Source organism: Mustelus asterias, chromosome 14 (genome assembly GCF_964213995.1).
Source record: "Mustelus asterias chromosome 14, sMusAst1.hap1.1, whole genome shotgun sequence".
Classification (NCBI taxonomy): Eukaryota; Metazoa; Chordata; class Chondrichthyes; order Carcharhiniformes; family Triakidae; genus Mustelus; species Mustelus asterias.
In genome coordinates, this window is record NC_135814.1 from 43,305,584 (window position 1) to 43,325,564 (window position 19,981).

General features: G+C 44.1%; 1 protein-coding gene across 1 annotated transcript in view; it reads left to right on the plus strand.

Annotated features, from left to right (window-relative positions):
• LOC144503390 (adenylate cyclase type 10-like) overlaps window positions 1-18,584 on the plus strand; it is a 159,077-nt gene extending 140,493 nt beyond the window's left edge. The window contains exons 34-38 of the mRNA XM_078227701.1: window positions 2,788-2,983; window positions 8,661-8,849; window positions 10,189-10,380; window positions 11,693-11,843; window positions 18,352-18,584. Of these exons, the coding sequence (XP_078083827.1) occupies window positions 2,788-2,983; window positions 8,661-8,849; window positions 10,189-10,380; window positions 11,693-11,843; window positions 18,352-18,584 (961 nt within the window). The remainder of the gene's footprint in view (window positions 1-2,787; window positions 2,984-8,660; window positions 8,850-10,188; window positions 10,381-11,692; window positions 11,844-18,351) is intronic.
• Window positions 18,585-19,981: the final 1,397 nt, after the last annotated feature.

Consider the following 19,981-nt stretch of genomic DNA (forward strand, 5'->3'; position numbering starts at 1 on the left):
TTCAAATGAGGTTTTCAATAAGCAGCTGAAGAGAAAAAGCTAGAGGGAAAGAGTGGGGGATGGGATTAGCTGATTCACTCTTGCAGAGAACCGCATAGGCATGATGGGTTAAGTGGCCTTTTTCATGCTAGAACCTTTCTATGACTCTATGATTCTCTTTGCTGCAGTCGGATGCATATAAAAAGTTTTTTTAAAATGAGGAGCAGGCAAATGGTATGTTGATCTTTTTTGATAGAGGGTTGGAATAAGGAAATATTGCTGCAATTTTTACCAATCTTTGGTGAAACCACACCCGGAGAACTGTGTACAATTTTTAGCTTCTTTATTTAAGGAATGGTATACTGGCCTCAGAGATGGTGCATCACAGGTTTACAAGTTTGATTCTTGTGATGAGAATGTTGTTCTATGAGGACAGATTTAACATAAAGGGCCATACTCTCTGGAGTTAAAGAATAATAGTTGATATCTACTGATAATATCCTGTTGATGCTTGAGAATCTGTGAGGGCTTGACAGGCTAGATGCTGAGACACTGTTTCCCCTGAGAGTCTAGAGCTACAGGGCCTAGTCTCAGAAAAAAGGGAAAGTCACTTTGGACTGAGATGAGGAGAAATGTCTTTACTTAGTGGGTTGTGAATTGTTGGAATTCTCTACCCTAGAGGACTGTGGATGCTCATTTGTTGAGTATATTCAAGGTTAATATCAATACATTTTTGGATACTAAGGGGATAAGGAGTCATGATAATCAGACAGGAAAGTGAAGTTGAGGGTCAAGAAGCAGCCATGATCTTACTAAATTATAGAGCAGATTCAAATGGCCACATGGCCCACTTATAGAAACATAGAGAAACATAGAAACTAGAAGCAGGAGTAGGCCATTCGGTCCTTTGAGCTCACCATTCATTATGATCCTGGCTGATCATCAGATTCAAAATCCTGATTCCCCCTTTCCCCTCATATCCCTTGATCCCTTTAGCCCCAAGAGCTACATCTAATTTCTTCTTGAAATCATGCAGTCTTTCGTCTCAACCACTTTCTGTGGCAGTGAATTCCACACATGCACCACTCTCTGGGTGAAGAAATTTCTCTTCACCTCAGTTCTAAAAGGTTTACCCTTTATCCTCAAACTGTGACCCCTACTTCTGGACTTATGTTCTTATTTCTTATGTTCTTAAGCATTCACTTGCATTTGGCAGATACCTTCTTCACATTTGCTGATTATTTTAAAAGGGAATTTTAAAAGCATACAATACTGGCTAGAGCAATGGCCATGGTCATTCTAACCAATAAAATGTGTTGGACATTCCACTAAGGCTCCAAAAGGTTAAGTAATAAGCTTTTCTTTGTGGGGCCAGTCATACTATTCAGGTCACCTGTACCTTCACCTGCAGCATTCTACTGAGCACCAGCAACATATCAGAATGGCAGTGGACAGCCACCTGATCTTCACATTATAGCAGACAGCAAGTTGCCTCTTTACACTTGTTTTAGGTGGGCAGCCTGCTGGAGTGATATTATTTGGGTGAACTTCTCACAGAGGTTGTAGGGTGGGAAGTTCAGTGGCTGCACCTTGCAGGGAACAGAATTAAAGTCAAGTGTCAAAGAATAGGGTCTGGATGTTTTAGTGCATTAAGATTCATGGTGAATGTTGTGAAGTTATACCTAAGGCAAACAAAAATCTCAATTGTATTCACAGGACAACTCACCCTAAAGTGAAGCATACCATTTTTTCTTTGTACAAAACCTTGGTTAACCTCAGTTTGAATTCCATGTCCAGTTTTGGCACCCGTCACATGAGGGGGGAATAGATGTAAAAACAGAAAATGCTGGAAATACTCAGCAGTCTGGTGGCTGTGGAGAGAAAAATGTGATGAAAGGTCACAACCTGAACAGCTAAATCTGTTTCTCTTGCCACAGATGCTGCCAGACATGTTTACGTACTTTGTTTTTATTTCAGATTTCCAGAATCCGCAGTATTTTGCTTTTGGATGAGCGATAGAAGCTCTGGATATGGTTCAGAGCAGGGTCACAAAATTACTTCCTAATCCAAAGCACATTAGTTGCCAAAATAGGTCTAGCGAGCTCAGGGCGATATGGTCAAGGAGACAAGATTAATATTTGTGTAAACCAATTAAAATGAGACAAGGAAGAGCAAAGGATCAAGCTTAAAAGTTATGCAAGGGTACAACTAGTTTGGAAGTTAGGTGATTCTTTATTTCCCAGAGAATAATTGAGCTATGGGTCAGGTTAAAGCTGGTGTGATGAATGGTGGTTCACTTTATTTCTTCGAAATGTCTGCTTATTTTTGGCTGGGATAGATATAATCTCAGAGAGGTAGGCAACCTACAACATAAGTCAGGGTCTATATGAACTCTTGGACTGGTTTCGATTGCCTAACATGATCTGAGAGAAATTTTACAGCATATTTCTCCCTGACAATGGCCTGGATTTTGTTTTTTCATCTTTTTTTTCTCTGTACAAGTGGGTTGTGCCTGGACATGATAATTATGTGGAAGATACTGGTTGAACTAGACAGTCGTTTTCTGTCTATTGTTGTTCATTTCTTTTCACATGTGCATATGATTGTGGTTTTTTTTATAGAATTGCATTCCTTAATTACTCAAAAGACTGGGAATATTACAACAGTTACTATTGAATGATATTACAATTATTTATTTTTCAGGTAGTTAAAATGTAGTTAATTAGACATCATCTATATGGAAAATATTATTAAATGCTTTTATCTGTAATGTTTTACATTTGCTGATATTTAGACTTGGTCAAACAGGTATTCTAGATTGTCAGAATGGAACAAGGCTCGTCCAGCATATAAAATGGCAAAGCGACTGATATCCTACACAAACGCTTCACTATTCTCAATGTATGGTTATTCCAAGTTTTTGGAGTGTCAAGTTTTGGTGTTTAGAAAGGCTTTGTGGGAAAGGCAGGAAACTGTCATGGAGGTCTACCAGCAGACAAAAGAGGTTTGTTTTTTTCCTTATTATGTTTAAACCCTCAATTTCAGAATGACAAATGTTTAACCACTTCAAACAAAATACTGGAAAAGTGACATTTTATCCTACTCAAAAGAAACGTGATGATGATATATTTTGAAGAATTTTGTTTATTCAGCACAAATTACAGGTTAATTTGGTTATACATTCCTTAGATTTGCATTAAATGTTCCAGCCAAAACAGGTTTTGGGTCATATAAGGAATTAAATGGACATCAGGTCAAGATCCCATTATCATCCTGCCTTCTTCTGGCTTTCCCTGGACTAAGTTCCAAGAAGTGGAGATGCCGGTGTTCGCCTGGGGTAGGCACAGTAAAAAGTCTCACAACACCAGGTTACAGTCCAACAGGTTTATTTGGTAGCACAAGCTTTCGGAGTGTCGCTCCTTCTTCAGGTGAGTGAGGAGTTGTGTTCACAAACAGGGCATACATAGACACAGAGTCAATTTACAAGATAATGGTTGGAATGCGAGTTTTTACAGGTAATCAAGTCTTAAAGGTACAGACAATGTGAGTGGAGAGAGGGTTAAGCACAGGTTAAAAAGATGTGAATTGTCTCCAGCCAGGACAGTTAGTGAGATTTTACAAGCCCAGACAAGTCGTGGGGGTTACAGATAGTGTGACATGAACCGAAGATCCTAGTTGAGGCCGTCCTCATGTGAGCGGAACTTGGCTATCAGTTTTTGTTCAGCGACTCTGCGCTGTCGTGTGTCGTGAAGGCCGCCTTGGAGAACGCTTACCCGAAGATCAGAGGCTGAATGCCCGTGACTGCTGAAGTGTTCCCCGACGGGAAGAGAAAACTCCTGCCTGGTGATTGTCGAGCGGTGTTCATTCATCTGTTGTTGTAGCGTCTGCATGGTTTCCCCAATGTACCATGCCTCGGGACATCCTTTCCTGCAGCGTATCAGGTAGACAACGTTGGCCGAGTCACAAGAGTATGTACCGTGTATCTAGTGGATGGTGTTCTCACGTGAGTTGATGGCGCCCATGTCTATGATCCGGCACGTCCTGCAGAGGTTGCTGTGGCAGGGTTATGTGATGTTGTGGTCACTGTTCTCCTTAAGGCTAGGTAGTTTGCTGCGGACAGTGGTCTATTTGAGGTTGTGCGGTTGTTTGAAGGCAAGAAGTGGGGATGCGGGGATGGCCTTGGCAAGATGATCGTCTTCATCGATGACACATTGAAGGCTCCGGAGAAGATGTCGTAGCTTCTGCACTCCGGGGAAGTACTGGACGACGAAGGCGACTCTGTTCACCATGTCCCGTGCTTGTCTTCTGAGGAAGTCGGTGTGGTTTTTTGCTGTGGCGCATTGGAACTGCCGATCGATGAGTCAAGCGCCATATCCTGTTCTTACGAGGGTGTCTTTCAGCGTCTGGAGGTGTCTGTTGCGATCCTCCTCATCTGAGCAGATCCTGTGTATATGGAGGGCTTGTCCACAGGGGATGGCTTCTTTAACGTGTTTAGAGTGGAAGCTGGAGAAGTGGAGTATCGTGAGTTATCCATGGGCTTGTGGTACAGTGAAGTGCTGAGGTGACCGTCCTTGATGGAGATGCGTGTGTCCAAGAATGCAACCGATTCCGGAGAGTAGTCCATGGTGAGTCTGATGGTGGGATGGAACTTGTTGATGTCATCCTATAGTTGTTTCAGTGATTGTTCGCCGTGAGTACACCCAAGCACAACACAACGCCATCCACGCTCTCAAGATCAATCGCAACATTGTCATCAAACCAGCAGACAAAGGAGGGGCCACCGTCATACTGAACAGAGCGGATTACTGCAAAGAAGTGTACCAACAACTGAACAACGAGGAACATGAGAGACAGTTCCCCGAGATCCGACCAAAGAACACACCCGTCAATTCAACAGACTGATCAAGACCTTTGATCCGGACCTTCAGAGCACCCACGTACTCTCATCCCACGTACTCCCCGCATTGGAGATCTCTACTGCCTCGCAAAGATACACAAGGCCAACACACCCGGTCGTCCCATCGTATCAGGCAATGGGACCCTGTGTGAGAACCTCTCCGGCTAGGTCGAGGGCATCCTGAAATCCATTGTACAAAGAACCCCCAGCTTCTGTCGCAACACTACGGACTTCCTACAGAAACTCAGCACACATGGAGCAGTTGAACCAGGAGCACACCTCGTCACAATGAATGTCTTGGCACTCTACACCAGCATCCCCCACGATGATGGCATTGCTGCAACTGCCTCAGTACTCAATGCCGACAACTGCCAATCTCCAGATACAACTCTACAACTCATCCGCTTCATTCTGGACCACAACGTCATCATCTTCAAAACCAGTTCTACATCCAGACTCACGGAACAGCTATGGGGACCAAATTCGCACCTCAATATGCCAACATCTTCATGCACAGGTTCGAACAAGATCTCTTCACCGCACAGGACCTTCAACCGATGCTATACACTGGATTCATTGATTACATTTTCTTCCTTTGGACTCATGGTGAACAATCACTGAAACAACTATATGATGACATCAACAAGTTCCATCCCACCATCAGACTCACCATGGACTACTCTCCGGAATCGGTTGCATTCTTGGACACACGCATCTCCATCAAGGATTGTCACTTCAGCACTTCACTGTACCACAAGCCCACGGATAACTTCACGATGCTCCACTTCTCCAGCTTCCACCCTAAACACGTTAAAGAAGCCATCCCCTATGGACAAGCCCTCCGTATACACAGGATCTGCTCAGATGAGGAGGATCGCAACAGACACCTCCAGACGCTGAAAGACGCCCTCGTAAGAACAGGATATGGCGCTTGACTCATCGATCAATAGTTCCGACGCGCCACAGCGAAAAACCACACCGACCTCCTCAGAAGACAAACACAGGACATGGCGGACAGAGTACCCTTCATCGTCCAGTACTTCCCCAGAGTGGAAAAGCTACGACATCTTCTCCGGAGCCTTCAACACATCATCGATGAAGACGAACATCTTGCCAAGGCCATCCCCACGCCCCCACTTCTTGCCTTCAACCAACCGCACAACCTCAAATGGACCATTGTCCGCAGCAAACTACCCAGCCTTCAGGAGAACAGTGACCACGACACCACACAACCCTGCCACAGCAACCTCTGCAAGACGTGCCGGATCATCGACACGGATGCCATCGTCTCATGTGAGAACACCATCCACCAGGTACACGGTATATACTCTTGTGATTCGGCCAACGTTGTCTACCTGATATGCTACAGGAAAAGATGTCCCGAGGCATGGTACGTTAGTGAGACCATGCAGACGCTACGACAACGGATGAATGAACACCGCTCGACAATCACCAGGCAGGAGTGTTCTCTTTCTTTTGGGGAACACTTCAGCAGTCACAGGCATTCAGCCTCTGATCTTCGGGCAAGCATTCTCCAAGTCAGCCTTCATGGCACACAATGCAGAATTGCCGAGCAAAAAACTGATAGCTAAGTTCTGCACACATGAGGACGGCCACAACCGGGATCTTGGGTTCATGTCACACTATCTGTAACCTCCAAGACTTGCCTGGGCTTACAAAATCTCACTAACGGTCCTGGCTGGAGACAATACACATCTCTTTAACCTGTGCTTAACCCTCTCTCCACTCACATTGTCTGTACCTTTAAGACTTGATTACCTGTAAAGGCTCGCATTCCAACCATCATCTTGTAAAGTGAGTCTGTGTCTATGTATGCCCTGTTTGTGAACACAACTCTCCACTCACCTGAAGGAGCGACACTCCGGAAGCTTGTGCTACCAAATAAATCTGTTGGACTTTAACCTGGTGTTGTGAGACTTCTTACTAAGTTCCAAGCCCAGCGGGCAACCCACTAGGGTTTATTGGGAAAGCAACTGTGCCAATTATACAGCCTTTATTAACACCAGATTTCTACTTTCCCAACACCACCAGGAATCCATGCCATGTCCGCAGCTTGCCAGGGTCATCAAGCCAGGTACATAGAAGGAAGTGTTTCTACATTTAAAAGCAGTTTACGCAGCTCCACATTCACCTCCAGTGAGCATAAGCCTCCTGCAGCTGCATGAAAAGCACCAAGTCGCTGCTGCAGCTTTCTGGAAAAAGACCTTCTTTCTAGCATTGCATGTGGGAAAGCATTGCCAGTAGCTGGCAAAGTGCTGGCGGTGCCCAGCATCACAGATGTCATCTTCAGCTAATTTAATATACCATAGGTGATATCAAGAATCAGCTGGACACTTTGTATATAACACAAACTATGAGCCCTGAGAATATCCTGGCTATAGTACAGAAAACTTGCACTCCAGAACTAGCCACACCTCTAACCAAGCTGTTCCAGCAGAGCTACAATACTATTGCCCTATCCATTACCTCAATCATTGCAAAGTGATGGAAAATGTCATTGACTGTGCCATCACAGAATCATAGGATTCCTACAATGCAGAAGGAGACCATTCAGCCCATCGATCCTGTACTGACAATTCCACCCAGGCCCTATACCCCTAACCCCATATATTGACCCTCCTAATCCCCCTGACACTAAGGGTCAATTTAGCATGACCGATCAACGTAAGCAGTACATCTTTGGAGTGTGGAAGGAAACTGGAGGAAACCACGCAGACATGGGGAGAACGTGCAAACTCCACAGTCACCCAAGGAATTGAACTCGAGTCTCTGGCGCTCTGAGGCAGCAGTGCTCACCACTATGCCACTGTGCCACTTCTATCTGTGCCTATCAGGCAGCACTTAATCAGCTCATCAATGCTCAGTTTAGGTTCCTTCAGAACCACTCAGCTCCAGATCTCATTACAGTTTTGGTTCAAACATGGACAAAAGAGCTGAATTCCAGAGATAATATGAGAGTAACTGCCCTTGACATTTGATAGAATGTGTTAAGGATCCCGAGAAAAATTGAAGTGAATGAAATGAAGGGGGGAAATATCCATTAGTTGGAGACATTTAAGAAAAGTGCTGGCAATATTTAGCAAGTTTGGCAGCAACTGTGGAGAGAGAAACAGAGTTAATGCTCCCATTCTGTGACCTTCTCCCTTGCCAGCAACGTTAACATCCCATGAATTTATTTTTAAGTGATTTTTTCACGACATTTTAGCTTTTACCCTAATCCTATGTACACAACCCAAGTTTTTACTTTCTCTGTAAAATTTTAACCTAAAAGTGAAGGGATTCAGTGTTTTTTTACTCTGTGACTTGCTTTGTGATTAGCTTGATGACCTTGCTACTGCTGGACATCTGAAGGTTCCCATAACTTGGCACCATCTTGAAACTGATACCATAAAAGGACAAATTGGCACCATAGATAGAAATTATATCTTTGTGAATGGCTTTCGTTAAGGTCAGTGGCAAATGCCATTGCTTCGCCATTGACTTTAAAATCTAACTCATTAACCAGTCCTATTGTACGCTTATTCCTATCTTCATAAAGAACAATTTGTGCTATGTTAATAACATTAAGGTACCTTAGTGTTGGTTTTGTGTTTGTTTCGGTCACCATGCGAAGAGATTTCTGACAGAAATCTAGAGAGCTGTTTCCTAGTTTGTTATGATGAATTTGCATTTAATTGTAATGCAATAGTTATTTTGGTAAATACCACCATATGTTTTAAAATGTGTAATAATAAATATGACATTTAATTTCAAATTTTAATAGTACCTGCGTGAATTCAAACAACGATGCAACACCTGCCCAGTTTTCTATCCACGACTCTTTCATCTGAAAGCATATTGTTATATGTTGGCTGGTCAAGTGGGACAGGCAAACCGTCTTCTTCAACATGCTTTAGGTTTTAGCAATGCACATGGAAATGTATTAGAACAAAACTGGATAAAGACAAGTCAAGTAAGTGTGACCTATCTTTGGGCCTATGGTTTTATCAGATTGTTGGTAAAGTGAACAATTAAAAGAAAGAAATGCAGTTATAGGCATATTAAATAGTAATTTGTATATATAAAACACTTCTAACATAACAAAATGCCCCAAGGCACTTCACAGGAGCAAACAACCATGGCAGACTCAGCCCTGTCAACCTGGCAAAGTCCTCCTTGATAACATTTGAGGTTTGTGCCAAAATTGGAAGCACTGTCTGACAGACTGACACAGCCTGACACAGTGAAACTCAAGGCATCATACTTTACAGATAATGTCCCAGACACCAACATCACCGTCCCTAAGTATTGCCTGTCCCACAGGCAGAGGTCTCCTGGCATCAAGTCAAACATGGGCAAGGAAACCTCTTGCTGATTACCACATATCACTCCCCCCTTCAGCTGATGAATCAGTACTCCTCCATGTTGAACTCCACTTGGACGAAGCACTAAGGGTGGCAAGGGCACAGAATGCACTCTGGGTGGGGGACTTCAATGACATCACCAAGAGTGGCTCGGTCTACTAACCGAACTGGCCAAGTCCTAAAGGATGAACAAGAAGGCAAAACATACTTGACCTCAACCTGACCAACCTGCCTGCCACAGATGCATTTATCCATGGCAGTATCATTAGGAGTGACCATTGCACAGTCCTTATGGAGACAAAGTCCTGTCTTCACGTTGAGGATACACTCCATCATGTTGTGTGGCACTACCACTGTGCAAAATGGGTTAGATTTCAAATAGATCCAGCAACTAAAGACTGGGCATCCATGAGGTGTTATGGGACATCACATTTGGAGCTTAAGTGCTATCTATGCCTGTCCCCATCTTGGCTAGTGGTGAATATTTCGTCACATTCCTGTCTTAAGCCTTGTAGATGATGGACAGGCTTTAAGGGATCAGAAAGTGAGCCGTATATCAGAATATCCAATCTCTGCCCTACTCTTCTAGCCACATTATATACAAGACTGATTCACTTACCTTCTAATCAATGGTGAATTCCAGGGTGTTTAAGGTGGTCTAACAGAGTGGATTGAGCCTCATAACCACTTTCTCATAATTGCTTTGATGAATTCCAGGGTGTTTAAGGTGGTCTAACAGAGTGGATTGAGCCTCATAACCACTTTCTCATAATTGCTTTGATGAAATCATATCTTTATTCTAGATTTTCTCTCCAGACTGCCTATCCACTGAGCCAAAGTAGTTGAGAATTTTTCATCATTAACATTGCTTGATATTTCCAGGCACCAAAACAAAACATTATCAAATGCTAAGAAAATGTTCCTAATTTGCTCTCACTGTGTTACCAGGAGGCATGGTTTAATGAAGACGAAGAAGCAGATCCTGAAAATTTATGGGTGAAAGCAGCTAAAAGCATGCTAAGCTGGAATGAAGTGGCAGGTACAACTTCAAATGCGAGGTACCTTCTACAACCATTAAGCGACATACAAGACTTTGATACCAATGAAAGTGAAGAGCCAGACAAGTCCGACATTGACTTAGTATGCATTCCATACTAATCAATCACAGTATTTGGAAGCCAACAAATGAATATTTGTCGCTAATATTTCAATCAATTGCTACTCTGTGGTGTTTCCATTCTAATTATTTGCATTCCTCAAAATAAAATTCATGAATAAGTATTTTGTTATTGCGTATTTTGATGATGAGGATTTTTAAAATCAAGTTCAAGAAAGGTTTAACTTTACAACTATTTTTCTTTATAATGATGGCGCTTAATTCAACATTTATATAACCATGGGAGAATAAACATTTCAGCCATAAACTAACAGGCATGGGAACACAATTGCCAGAATTTTCCAGCCATTCACGCCGGCAGGATCTTCTAGTCCCACCGACAGCGCACCATCGACATGGGTTTCCCAATGGCAAGGAATGCATTCAATGTGAAACCCCATTGACAATGGTGGGACCAGAAGATCATGTTGCTGGCCAACGGCCGGCCACCTCTGCTGCCACAGAATACCTGGCAGTTTGCATGTAAAATCCTGCTGATGTGTGATTAACTCACACTTGTCGCTTGTCCAGTAGACAATATGCCAACTTCATGCTGCCTTCTAATTACATGATTGCTGCTGCAGCCACTGATTAATGTGGTGTTCAGCAGGGGGATCCAAGCTTTTGCAAGGCTAACACCACTTACAGCTAGCCTGTACTAACTACCTCCATCCTGTAAAGTGGCAAGGTGTTCTCAGTGAGCTAGTGCTAAAACTGCTTTTGGACGACAGAGTGAGCAGGAAAAGGAGAATGATGGAGTAGCCGGATAGTGGTCGTGTTTTGAGATTCTCTGATGCTCCAGTTGATATCTTGGTGCAACAGGTGAAAAGGAGGGGTACGTTTCTCCCTCAGGCTGACAGTAATCATCCTCCCACCACTGCTACTTAGCCAGTGCCTTTTCTTTGTCTGTCAGCCAACTGGCCCAGAACCCAGACTTCTGTTTCCTGTGCTGAAATGGTGCAGTCCAAAGCCTGGCCTTCTAGCACCAGTGGTGCCGGTAGAAGTTCAATGGTCTCACTTGGGTAGTTAAGGTGAATGAATGCACCTGCACATCACACTTCATATCCATCAAAGCATCCACCTTCACACCATTCACTGCACCATACTCCCATCGCTCTCTGATCATCATATTGGGACACTCAGGACTCACATCTAATAATCGTAAATTCACCCACAAACACACCCTCCATAATGACAACTGCACACACTCCTCTATGTGTTTCCACAAATGTATGGCTGTTCACCTATGGCAGTATATCATCCAAGGTCTCATGGACAGTGTCCCTTCCATTGCAGGAGAAGGTGGCCCACAACAGGAGGAAACCCCACAGGACAATAAGAAGACTGGTGTGCCTGAATCCTCTCAGCGCTGTGAAGGAGGTGGTGCACAGAATTAGTTGGACCAATGCCAAACAACCAGTGGCACCTGATGCTGCCAAAGATGATGGCAAGTTGTTTCCTCATGGGCCTTCTGCACTCACTCCTCACCTTCATTCTGAAATGTGAAATCAAATGGAAATGCAGATGGAGGGACTGTGAACCTCCTGTTTTCTTCCCCACCCATCTTTGCCTCACACTTAATATCCCCTTATGTGTCGGAGCTTTCAGATAGTCAGGAATTTCCAACTGGCCATATACCAGAGCTTAATGAGGAAGGGTTAAGAGCAACAATGGACCTCTCAGGTAGAGGCATTGACACTTAACCAAACATGCAGCGCAGGTGCTGGCACTCTGCATACCTCAGAGGCTAAGATAGAGCTGGAGACAAACCATGCTGAGTCACTAGGCTGCAGCTAGGACAGCAGGATAGGTCAGCTCAGGTACAAAACCCCCTAGAAGATGAGGGAGCAACTGGATTCTGCAACAGGCAACTCAGATGGAGTGGATTATATAAAAATGTTGATGAGGATACATACTGAGATGATTGGTGCATTGATAGACCCCCAGCCATGGCACAAGGCATACTTCCCACTGTTGAAGTGATAGGAACCTCAATGATAGCACTACTCGACCCACCCAAGCATCTGGAGCATCTGCTGGCCACTATCTCATCTTCAAATGTAGTACAGGCAAAATCATTATATGTCTCAGTGCTACAGTAAAAGTTCAGACAGAGCTCATGCGATTGCTGGTTGCTGCCATCCAGGGACACAGCTGCAATCATGACTGTGGATCAAACTGCTCAAAGTCTGGCAACAGTGCTCCAGTAGGATTGCTGAAGTACTGCACTGGTGGAATGGCAGAGGCACCATCGAGCACAAATTTGCTAACCTCTTTCATTTCTGCTCTCAGCACTGACAGCACTGCCAATTCTTTTGCTGTTGCCTCTCAACCAGCCAGCCCAGAATGCTGCCACCTAAACTGAGACAGTGCAGTCTAACACCAGGCCCTCAAAGTCCAATGCTGCCCTAGGATGTCCTGTAAGGCCATCGGCATTCTCTCCAAGGGAAAGTCAACTGCGTGACACAGCCATACTGCAGCCATTGTGATAGCATACCTTAAGAGTCCAACATGGGCATCTGCAAGATAGGCATTAGAGGGATACATAGGGTGAATATGTCTAGGTTTCTTTTGCTCTATTCATGTGTTACTGGCTGAAGAAGGGAACGGGTTAATGAACTTTCTAACACTTAAGATTTGTGCAAAGCATTGAAACCCGAACTTTGTAATACTTAGAGATTTGTGAGAAGCATTGTAGAACTTGTTTCCATGTCTGTAGAACTTATTTTCGTGTATCCAAACAGATTAGAGAAGAAGCTGCTGTATACAAGCCCATGATTTTCCCAGTTAATTGTGTTCAGGAATGTGGCTAACCCAGCTAGAATCCATTTTGTGTCCTTTTATATTATGTACCTTTGTTTAACACGGTGGAGCTGACATGTATGCCTTCTGTGATCGTATAGTAATAGATTCATATATATTAATTATATACTGAACATCCTTACCGATATAAAGTGCTATATAGGCCCCTGTACGTCAGTTAGCTCATTTATGCAAACTTATAATCTTGCATGCTGGATAAACAAGCCACAGATGCCCGCCACAGAGGCGACAGAACAGATAGTTGCAGCCTTGAGATGGCCACGGTTACACGCGAAGGACGGAACTGCCGAGGCAGCAATAATCATGAGAAAATGCGGACGTGACCAGGGGCGAAAATATATGTCTAAGTATTTGCTCTCAACCTGTATTCAGGGAGAAGTCTGGAGACCGTGTTAGGAATCGGACTTCTCCCACAAGCTTGTGAAAATAAACCACTGTACTTTGACTCACGACTAGTCTCAGAGGTATTATCTACCTACAACACTGGCTGAAGTTGTTGAGTGAAGGTTTTCACTATTAGCCTTTTTTGAATGATGTTGCCCGAGGGAACGTTGTGATGGAGTATGATATGAATGTTTTGTTAGGGTCCATGTTGGGGTTGGTGTGGAAGTGGAGCCTCACAATGTGGCCCCTCTTACTTTGCCCAGTTGCACATGGCGAATGTAACCTCCTCTTTCCAAGGATGGTCTCCAGAGCCCAGAAGATAGTGACGGAGCCCTCAGTATTACAAGATTGTAGTGGATGCAGTACACCATCAAAAACATGGACAGTATCTTGGGTGTGTAAATACCAAAGAGATCCCTTGAGTGATCTAAGCTGCAAACTCTTTGCTTTATGAGACCAATGGCTTGCTCCCGAGTGTTAAGGGTGGCTCAATTGGAGACCCTCTGACTTTGCATAGTCGATAGTGAAAATAAGCCATGTGTGGTTGGGGTAGTCCTTGTCACCAAACTGCTATCCTTGTCTGTACTCTGCAGGATAAAAGCATTAGGGTGCTGCCAGGATAGCTACAGGCATTCACTGAGATGAACTTCTTGGTGTGGTCACAAACTGCGCATTCAGAGAGTTGTAGCCCTGGTATTTGTAAAATTGCAATCCATTGACATGGAGGTGCAGAGCCACTTGTATGCAGTCAATGGCACCCTGAACCTGGTTATTCCTGCAAACTCAACTGGACTTACTTACTGGTATTCCCTACTTACTGGTATTCCCTAATCAAAGAGAAGAGGATGAAGTCCATTTTTTTCTGTAATCATGTCAGCTCCTTGGCCTTTCAATATTAGGCAAACTGTAATATGCTGGTGTCAGATGCTTCTACCTGGAAGGATCACTTGGCCTAGAATGTAAGTGCGATGGTAACCTTCAAAGCTAATAGGAGGGTCACCCTTGCCCTGGTTTGAGGCTCCAGGCCAGAATGATAGAAGCAGCGTAACTGCATGATGATCTCCTTCATGATTCATAACTTCTTTGACTCCCATTCCTAGTTCATTCGTACATAGGAGTGGTTCTCATTACATTGAATAGTGCGGTGTCATGTACATAGACTGGTTAAATGCTAAACACGCACAGAATATTACAGGAGAACGAATTAAACCAATGAAAGAGATTTCTCAATAGTTTAGAGCATTTATCTTCAAAGTTTGATAACCAATGACATGTATCTATAGTTACAGCAAATAAAGCAAACCACTTGAACCCAAGGAGATATAAATCCGGTTCATGCAACCTATACTCATGATTTAAGACACTGGACGGGATTTTACGCCTCGCTCGAGTGAGACCAGAAATTCCCGCCCAAGATCAACAGAGATTCCCATTGTCTGACCCTCGCCCACACTGATTCCGTGGCGGGTGAGGTGGTAGAGTTCTGGCCAATGTCTTCAGTATTCTTAATGTTTAACTGGAGGAAATTGTAGCTCAAACAAGAACTGATATTAGTCAAGATGTGGGTGGGGCCTTTTATGGAGGACCATATTTTTCCTCCCTCCACACAGAGCTTCCTCCTCTGCCCCTTCCTCACCTGTTTTGTGCTGTTGCAAAGCCAGTGACAATGAACTACTGCAATCATACGCTAGCTAGGCACTGTTTTTTCTGCCTTGCAGTGGCATTGTTTCATACAGGAAACAGAAATTTAAAAAAAACATTTGGGAAGGGGTCTAATGTCTGCAAAAATAATGGCAACTCAAACAGTTATACGCTGTGTAAATTTATGCAAAGAGTGAGTAAAAGGAGTTCTTATAAAAATGGTGAATCCTCAACATTGTTGTTGCTTGTGTGTGAATGGGTCACCTCTTCCTCTGCCACACCTGTGCGGATGATTCAACACCCCTTGCTAATTCCAGACACGTACTACAACACCTCCAGAAACACTTCACAGTACTCCCAGGAACTTTGCCACACCAGAAATGTTTCAAAATTACCTTACCTTCAAGTTGAATGCCTGTAACCTTTAACAGCACTGATCCATGGTCCAGCTTATGGTTAAACCCTTGTTCTTTACAGAGTGATGTGCAAGTTCATTCAATGAATCTGCATTGTCCAAGTTAGAAAGTGTATCGTCACATCTGCTGGTATGGCTTGTGGCGTTAGGATAGCACTGATTTAATTATTTTCGCTGCTTGCAGGGGATATCCATGTGGGCTTTTAAAAGGTCGTGGTACATGGACCCCACGAGAAACAGCTGGTGAAGCAGCACAAATCTCCAATGGGTGAATGGTTCATGTAGTGCTGTCTCCAAGGCATTCTTTGTCTCTCAGCATGACAGGAGACAGTATTTAAAAGGGGTGTTCAGCTGTAGGCAACGGGATTACAGGAATCTTTGTGACATTGTGCTGCTTAGAATGTCAGGAGAATTTCTAAACATCTAGATCACTTCCCTAAGAATACATACCCTGATTAAGCTCTCACAGTTCATCACAAGTGTCATTATAGTCACTTTGGTTTGGATGGAAGAATTAGAATAAGAGAAGCAGGGTTGGGCGAGATGTTCTCTGATATCAGCAAAGGCCGATGTCAGGCGGGAAAAGCAGCGTTGAGTCCGCCGATGGCAATGGTGGCTTTTTCCGCCATATAGTGCAACACTTAAAAGAAAAATAATTGCAGGCACGGGTTCCAAGCCATATCGCTGGTGGATGGCATCTGATTCGTCCGCCCCGCCATCACCTCAGCGCTTTAATGATCAGGGCGCCACATTTGAAGGCTGCCCCTACACACAGCTAGCACACTTATGGCTGGAAAATCATTACTGCGAAAGCTAAGGAGCACATTGCCCCGAGATTCACCAATGCCTTCCTGGAGAGCCTGCTGAATGCAGTGGAGGGCAGTTGCAATATGACATACCTGCATTCAGGGCAAAGACCTATCAGCCAGATCACCAATCCAGCATGCGAGGCGGTGGTAGCAATGGTCAGCACTAATGCCTTGCAGAAGACGACAGCCTCCAGTGCCTCAAGGGATAAATGATCTCTTCCATTCTGCCAGGGTATGTCACTCCTCTCATCACTCTCAACTTAGACCCATCGAACATCCACCAGGATCTCACTCACTGCCAGCTCAAAGGACACCGTCACTAACTCTCCCACACACATCGTCATCTCCCCTGTGAGTCATATCCTCATTATTTCATAGGACCATCCACGCATCCTTATCATCTGCTTTGGCATGCACCCTGCTTACACTCTATCTGCCTTCATGCAGGGCAAGCTGATTCACAACTAGAGGGAGGGATCCCAGAGGGGTGGAGATATGCCAGACCTGGAGTTTCCCACAAACAGCAATGGCCAGATAAACCAATTTATGCTATGACTTGGGATAAATATTGGATTACACCCCCAATCTTCTTTAAAAAGGTGCTATGGGACCTATTAAATCCACCTGAGAAGGCAGACAAGACCTCTCCTGAAAGATGGCACCTCTGACAGTTCAGCACTGCCTCAGTACTGCTCTGAAGTGTTTTTTGTGTTCAAGTCTTGGGGTGAGCCATGAACCCAGAATTTGACCAGAGGTGATGCTACCAACTGAGTCATGGCTGACATTGTAAATTGATGGAGTGATGAAGCGTTGTACTTAGCCTTGCTGCTTCTGAGGCCATTGAAGCTATATTTGATGACCCTGGAAATGACTCAGCCGCTGTTGTCCAGGTGTTGGGACACAGGAACACTAAGAGGATTTGGTCATTCACCCCCTTGAGCATGTTCCTTCAAGGCTAATCTGTACATCAACTCCATTTACCACTTTTGTTTCGAACAGAAGTTTGATACATGTCCCATAAAGTGGATTTAAGACAGGCTAAGTGCTTGATTAAGGAGGTTGGATTTAAGTAGTATTTTAAAGGAGGATGGGGAGAAAGGCAGCGGGGTTCAGGAAGGGATTCCAGAATTTAGGAGTTGAGGCAGCTGACAGCATAGCATGATCAGTGGAGTGATAGAAATCAAGAATGTGAAAGAGATCAGAATTGGAGGAGAGCAGAGATATTGGAGGGTTGTAGGACTGGAGAAGATAGGGGCAAGACCATCAAGAAATTTGAACACAGATGTAAGAATTTTAAATGTGAGTAATTCCAACACGAGCTGATGTAGATTAATGAGCACAGAAATGGTGGGTGAATGGCAGTTGATGCAGGTTAGGATTCAGCCAGCTGAGTTTCAGATTAGCTGAAATATGGAGGGTTGTTAGTGGGAGCAGTGGAATAGTTAAATCCACAAAAGCATGGAAAGGGACTTCAGTAAAAGATGGTGGAAGTGGGTGGTCTCAGTCATGGGGAGTGTATGGGAACAGCTCAGAGTCAAAAAAGACTACAAGGGGTAGTGAGTAGTTTGATGCAATTTCAGGCAGTGGCCAGGAATGGGATTGGTGAAAAGGGGGTTGTATTTTTGGCAGGCGACAAAGACAATGGGCAGAGTTTTAACTGCCATGGAGATGTGGGTTCAGATGCGAAGGAGGTGCTAAATTATGACCCCACCCATTTCCAGGATTTAACCAGGCAGGTTTTCAGGGAAGAGTAAAACCTCCTTGGGGCTGCAGTGTAAATAATTAGAATATGCAAATAGGTAATGAACTATAATTATGATTAACTTTAACAGACTGTGCATTATATTTCTGAGCTGTTTGCAATTTGCTTTTGTCATCTTCAGTGAAACAACAAGCTGGAAAGTCTATGAACAGTGAAACTGAAGAGCTCCAGCCATGCCTAGATGAGAGGTTGCTCCTCGCAGCATTTCTTCTCAGAGAGTGCTTTCGCTGTTTAAGTGGTGATTTCCGTCAGTTCATGTATCGTGAAATTCAGCTGCACTTCACTGCTATCAGCCTTCATCACAGTATGGAAGCAGCTTATGTAGCTCTCCTTGATGAGGAACAAGAGGAATAACACCAGCAGTGGTAACTGCCTTGTCCTCAGCCACATGTCACTCCACAGTGCATAGTTGATTGAGTGATGCAATTCCAAGAGAATAGACTCCCATTGGTAGGTCAGAGGATCCATGCTCTTGACATGGGAGCCTGCCAGAACAAGAGGACACACAGCGCCAGTGGCCATCAAAGTGGCTATCGCTGGAGGATCATTCCATTTCCCACCTCCATCCAGGTTGTTCTTTTTTCCTGCCAGGAGAGATGGCACAGATTTGTGAGTGTCAGAAATGGACTGGGGAGATGGGAGAGGACAGCATTTGTGGAGAGTGGCTGTGAGGCAAGGGTGTGGGATGTCAAAATAAGGGTGAGTATGTGCTGGTTGCCCAGATGGGGATTGAGCAGGTGCCTGGAGAGGGAGGAATGATTGGAGCTGTAAATTGTCATGTTCTGAGGAGTGTTGTTCACGAGAAAGCTGGGAAAGTCAGAGAGTACATTGCCACTCACCTCTCCTGTTCTCCTGTGGTCATTGATGCTTTTGGAGCACCGTCTCCAATATTGAGGGGTCAGATTCCTGCTATTCACTCACTTGGCTTCTTCCATGTATGCCTGCTTGGTTTTAAAGGCTGGCCCTTTCCTTCCTCTCTTCCTCCTTGGCAAACATCATCTTACTTCAGTTTCTCAGATCCCATGGCAGGATCACCAAAGACAGAGAGAAAGTTTCTACATTCTCTGTCTTCCAGTAGTTGCTGCATCCTCAATATTTCATTTCAGTCATTCTGATCCCTGCTGAGGCTCCTCTAATTGGAAATCCTTCTGTTGACATATTTGGCAAGTCCTGCCTTCCTGAAGGTCAGGTGAAATAAAATTCCACCCAATGGCTTCAGTTCATCCAAAACCAGCTGTTGGACTGTAATGTGAGAAATGAGAAATGATAGGGAAGTCGAGAAAAGTTGCGACGAAGCAGAGTTCGAGGTCATTAGTGTACATATAGGATCGGACAGGTTTTCTGCTGTTATCACTGACAGGCAGCAAGTGGATGAAGTATAGCAATGCAATTGCATTGCACACGGAAGTAAGAAAAGAAACTTGTTTGAAATTCAGGATTTTTTTTGATTCATTCTCCAGCATTTATTGCCCATCCCCAGTTAAGAGTCAACCACATTGCTGGGGATCTGGAATCACATGTAGGCCATGCTAGGTCATTAGTGAGCCAGAGGAGTTTTTAACAACAACGGTTTCATGGTCATCATGAGAATTTTAATTCGAGATTTTCATTGAATTCAAATTTCACCATCTGCCGTGGTCTGGGTTTCTGGATTGCTAATCCAGTGACAATACCACTATGCCACCATCTCCCCACAGGAATTCTGAATGCCACAGGAATTCGGCAAGCATAATTCAAAACAGATAGATAAA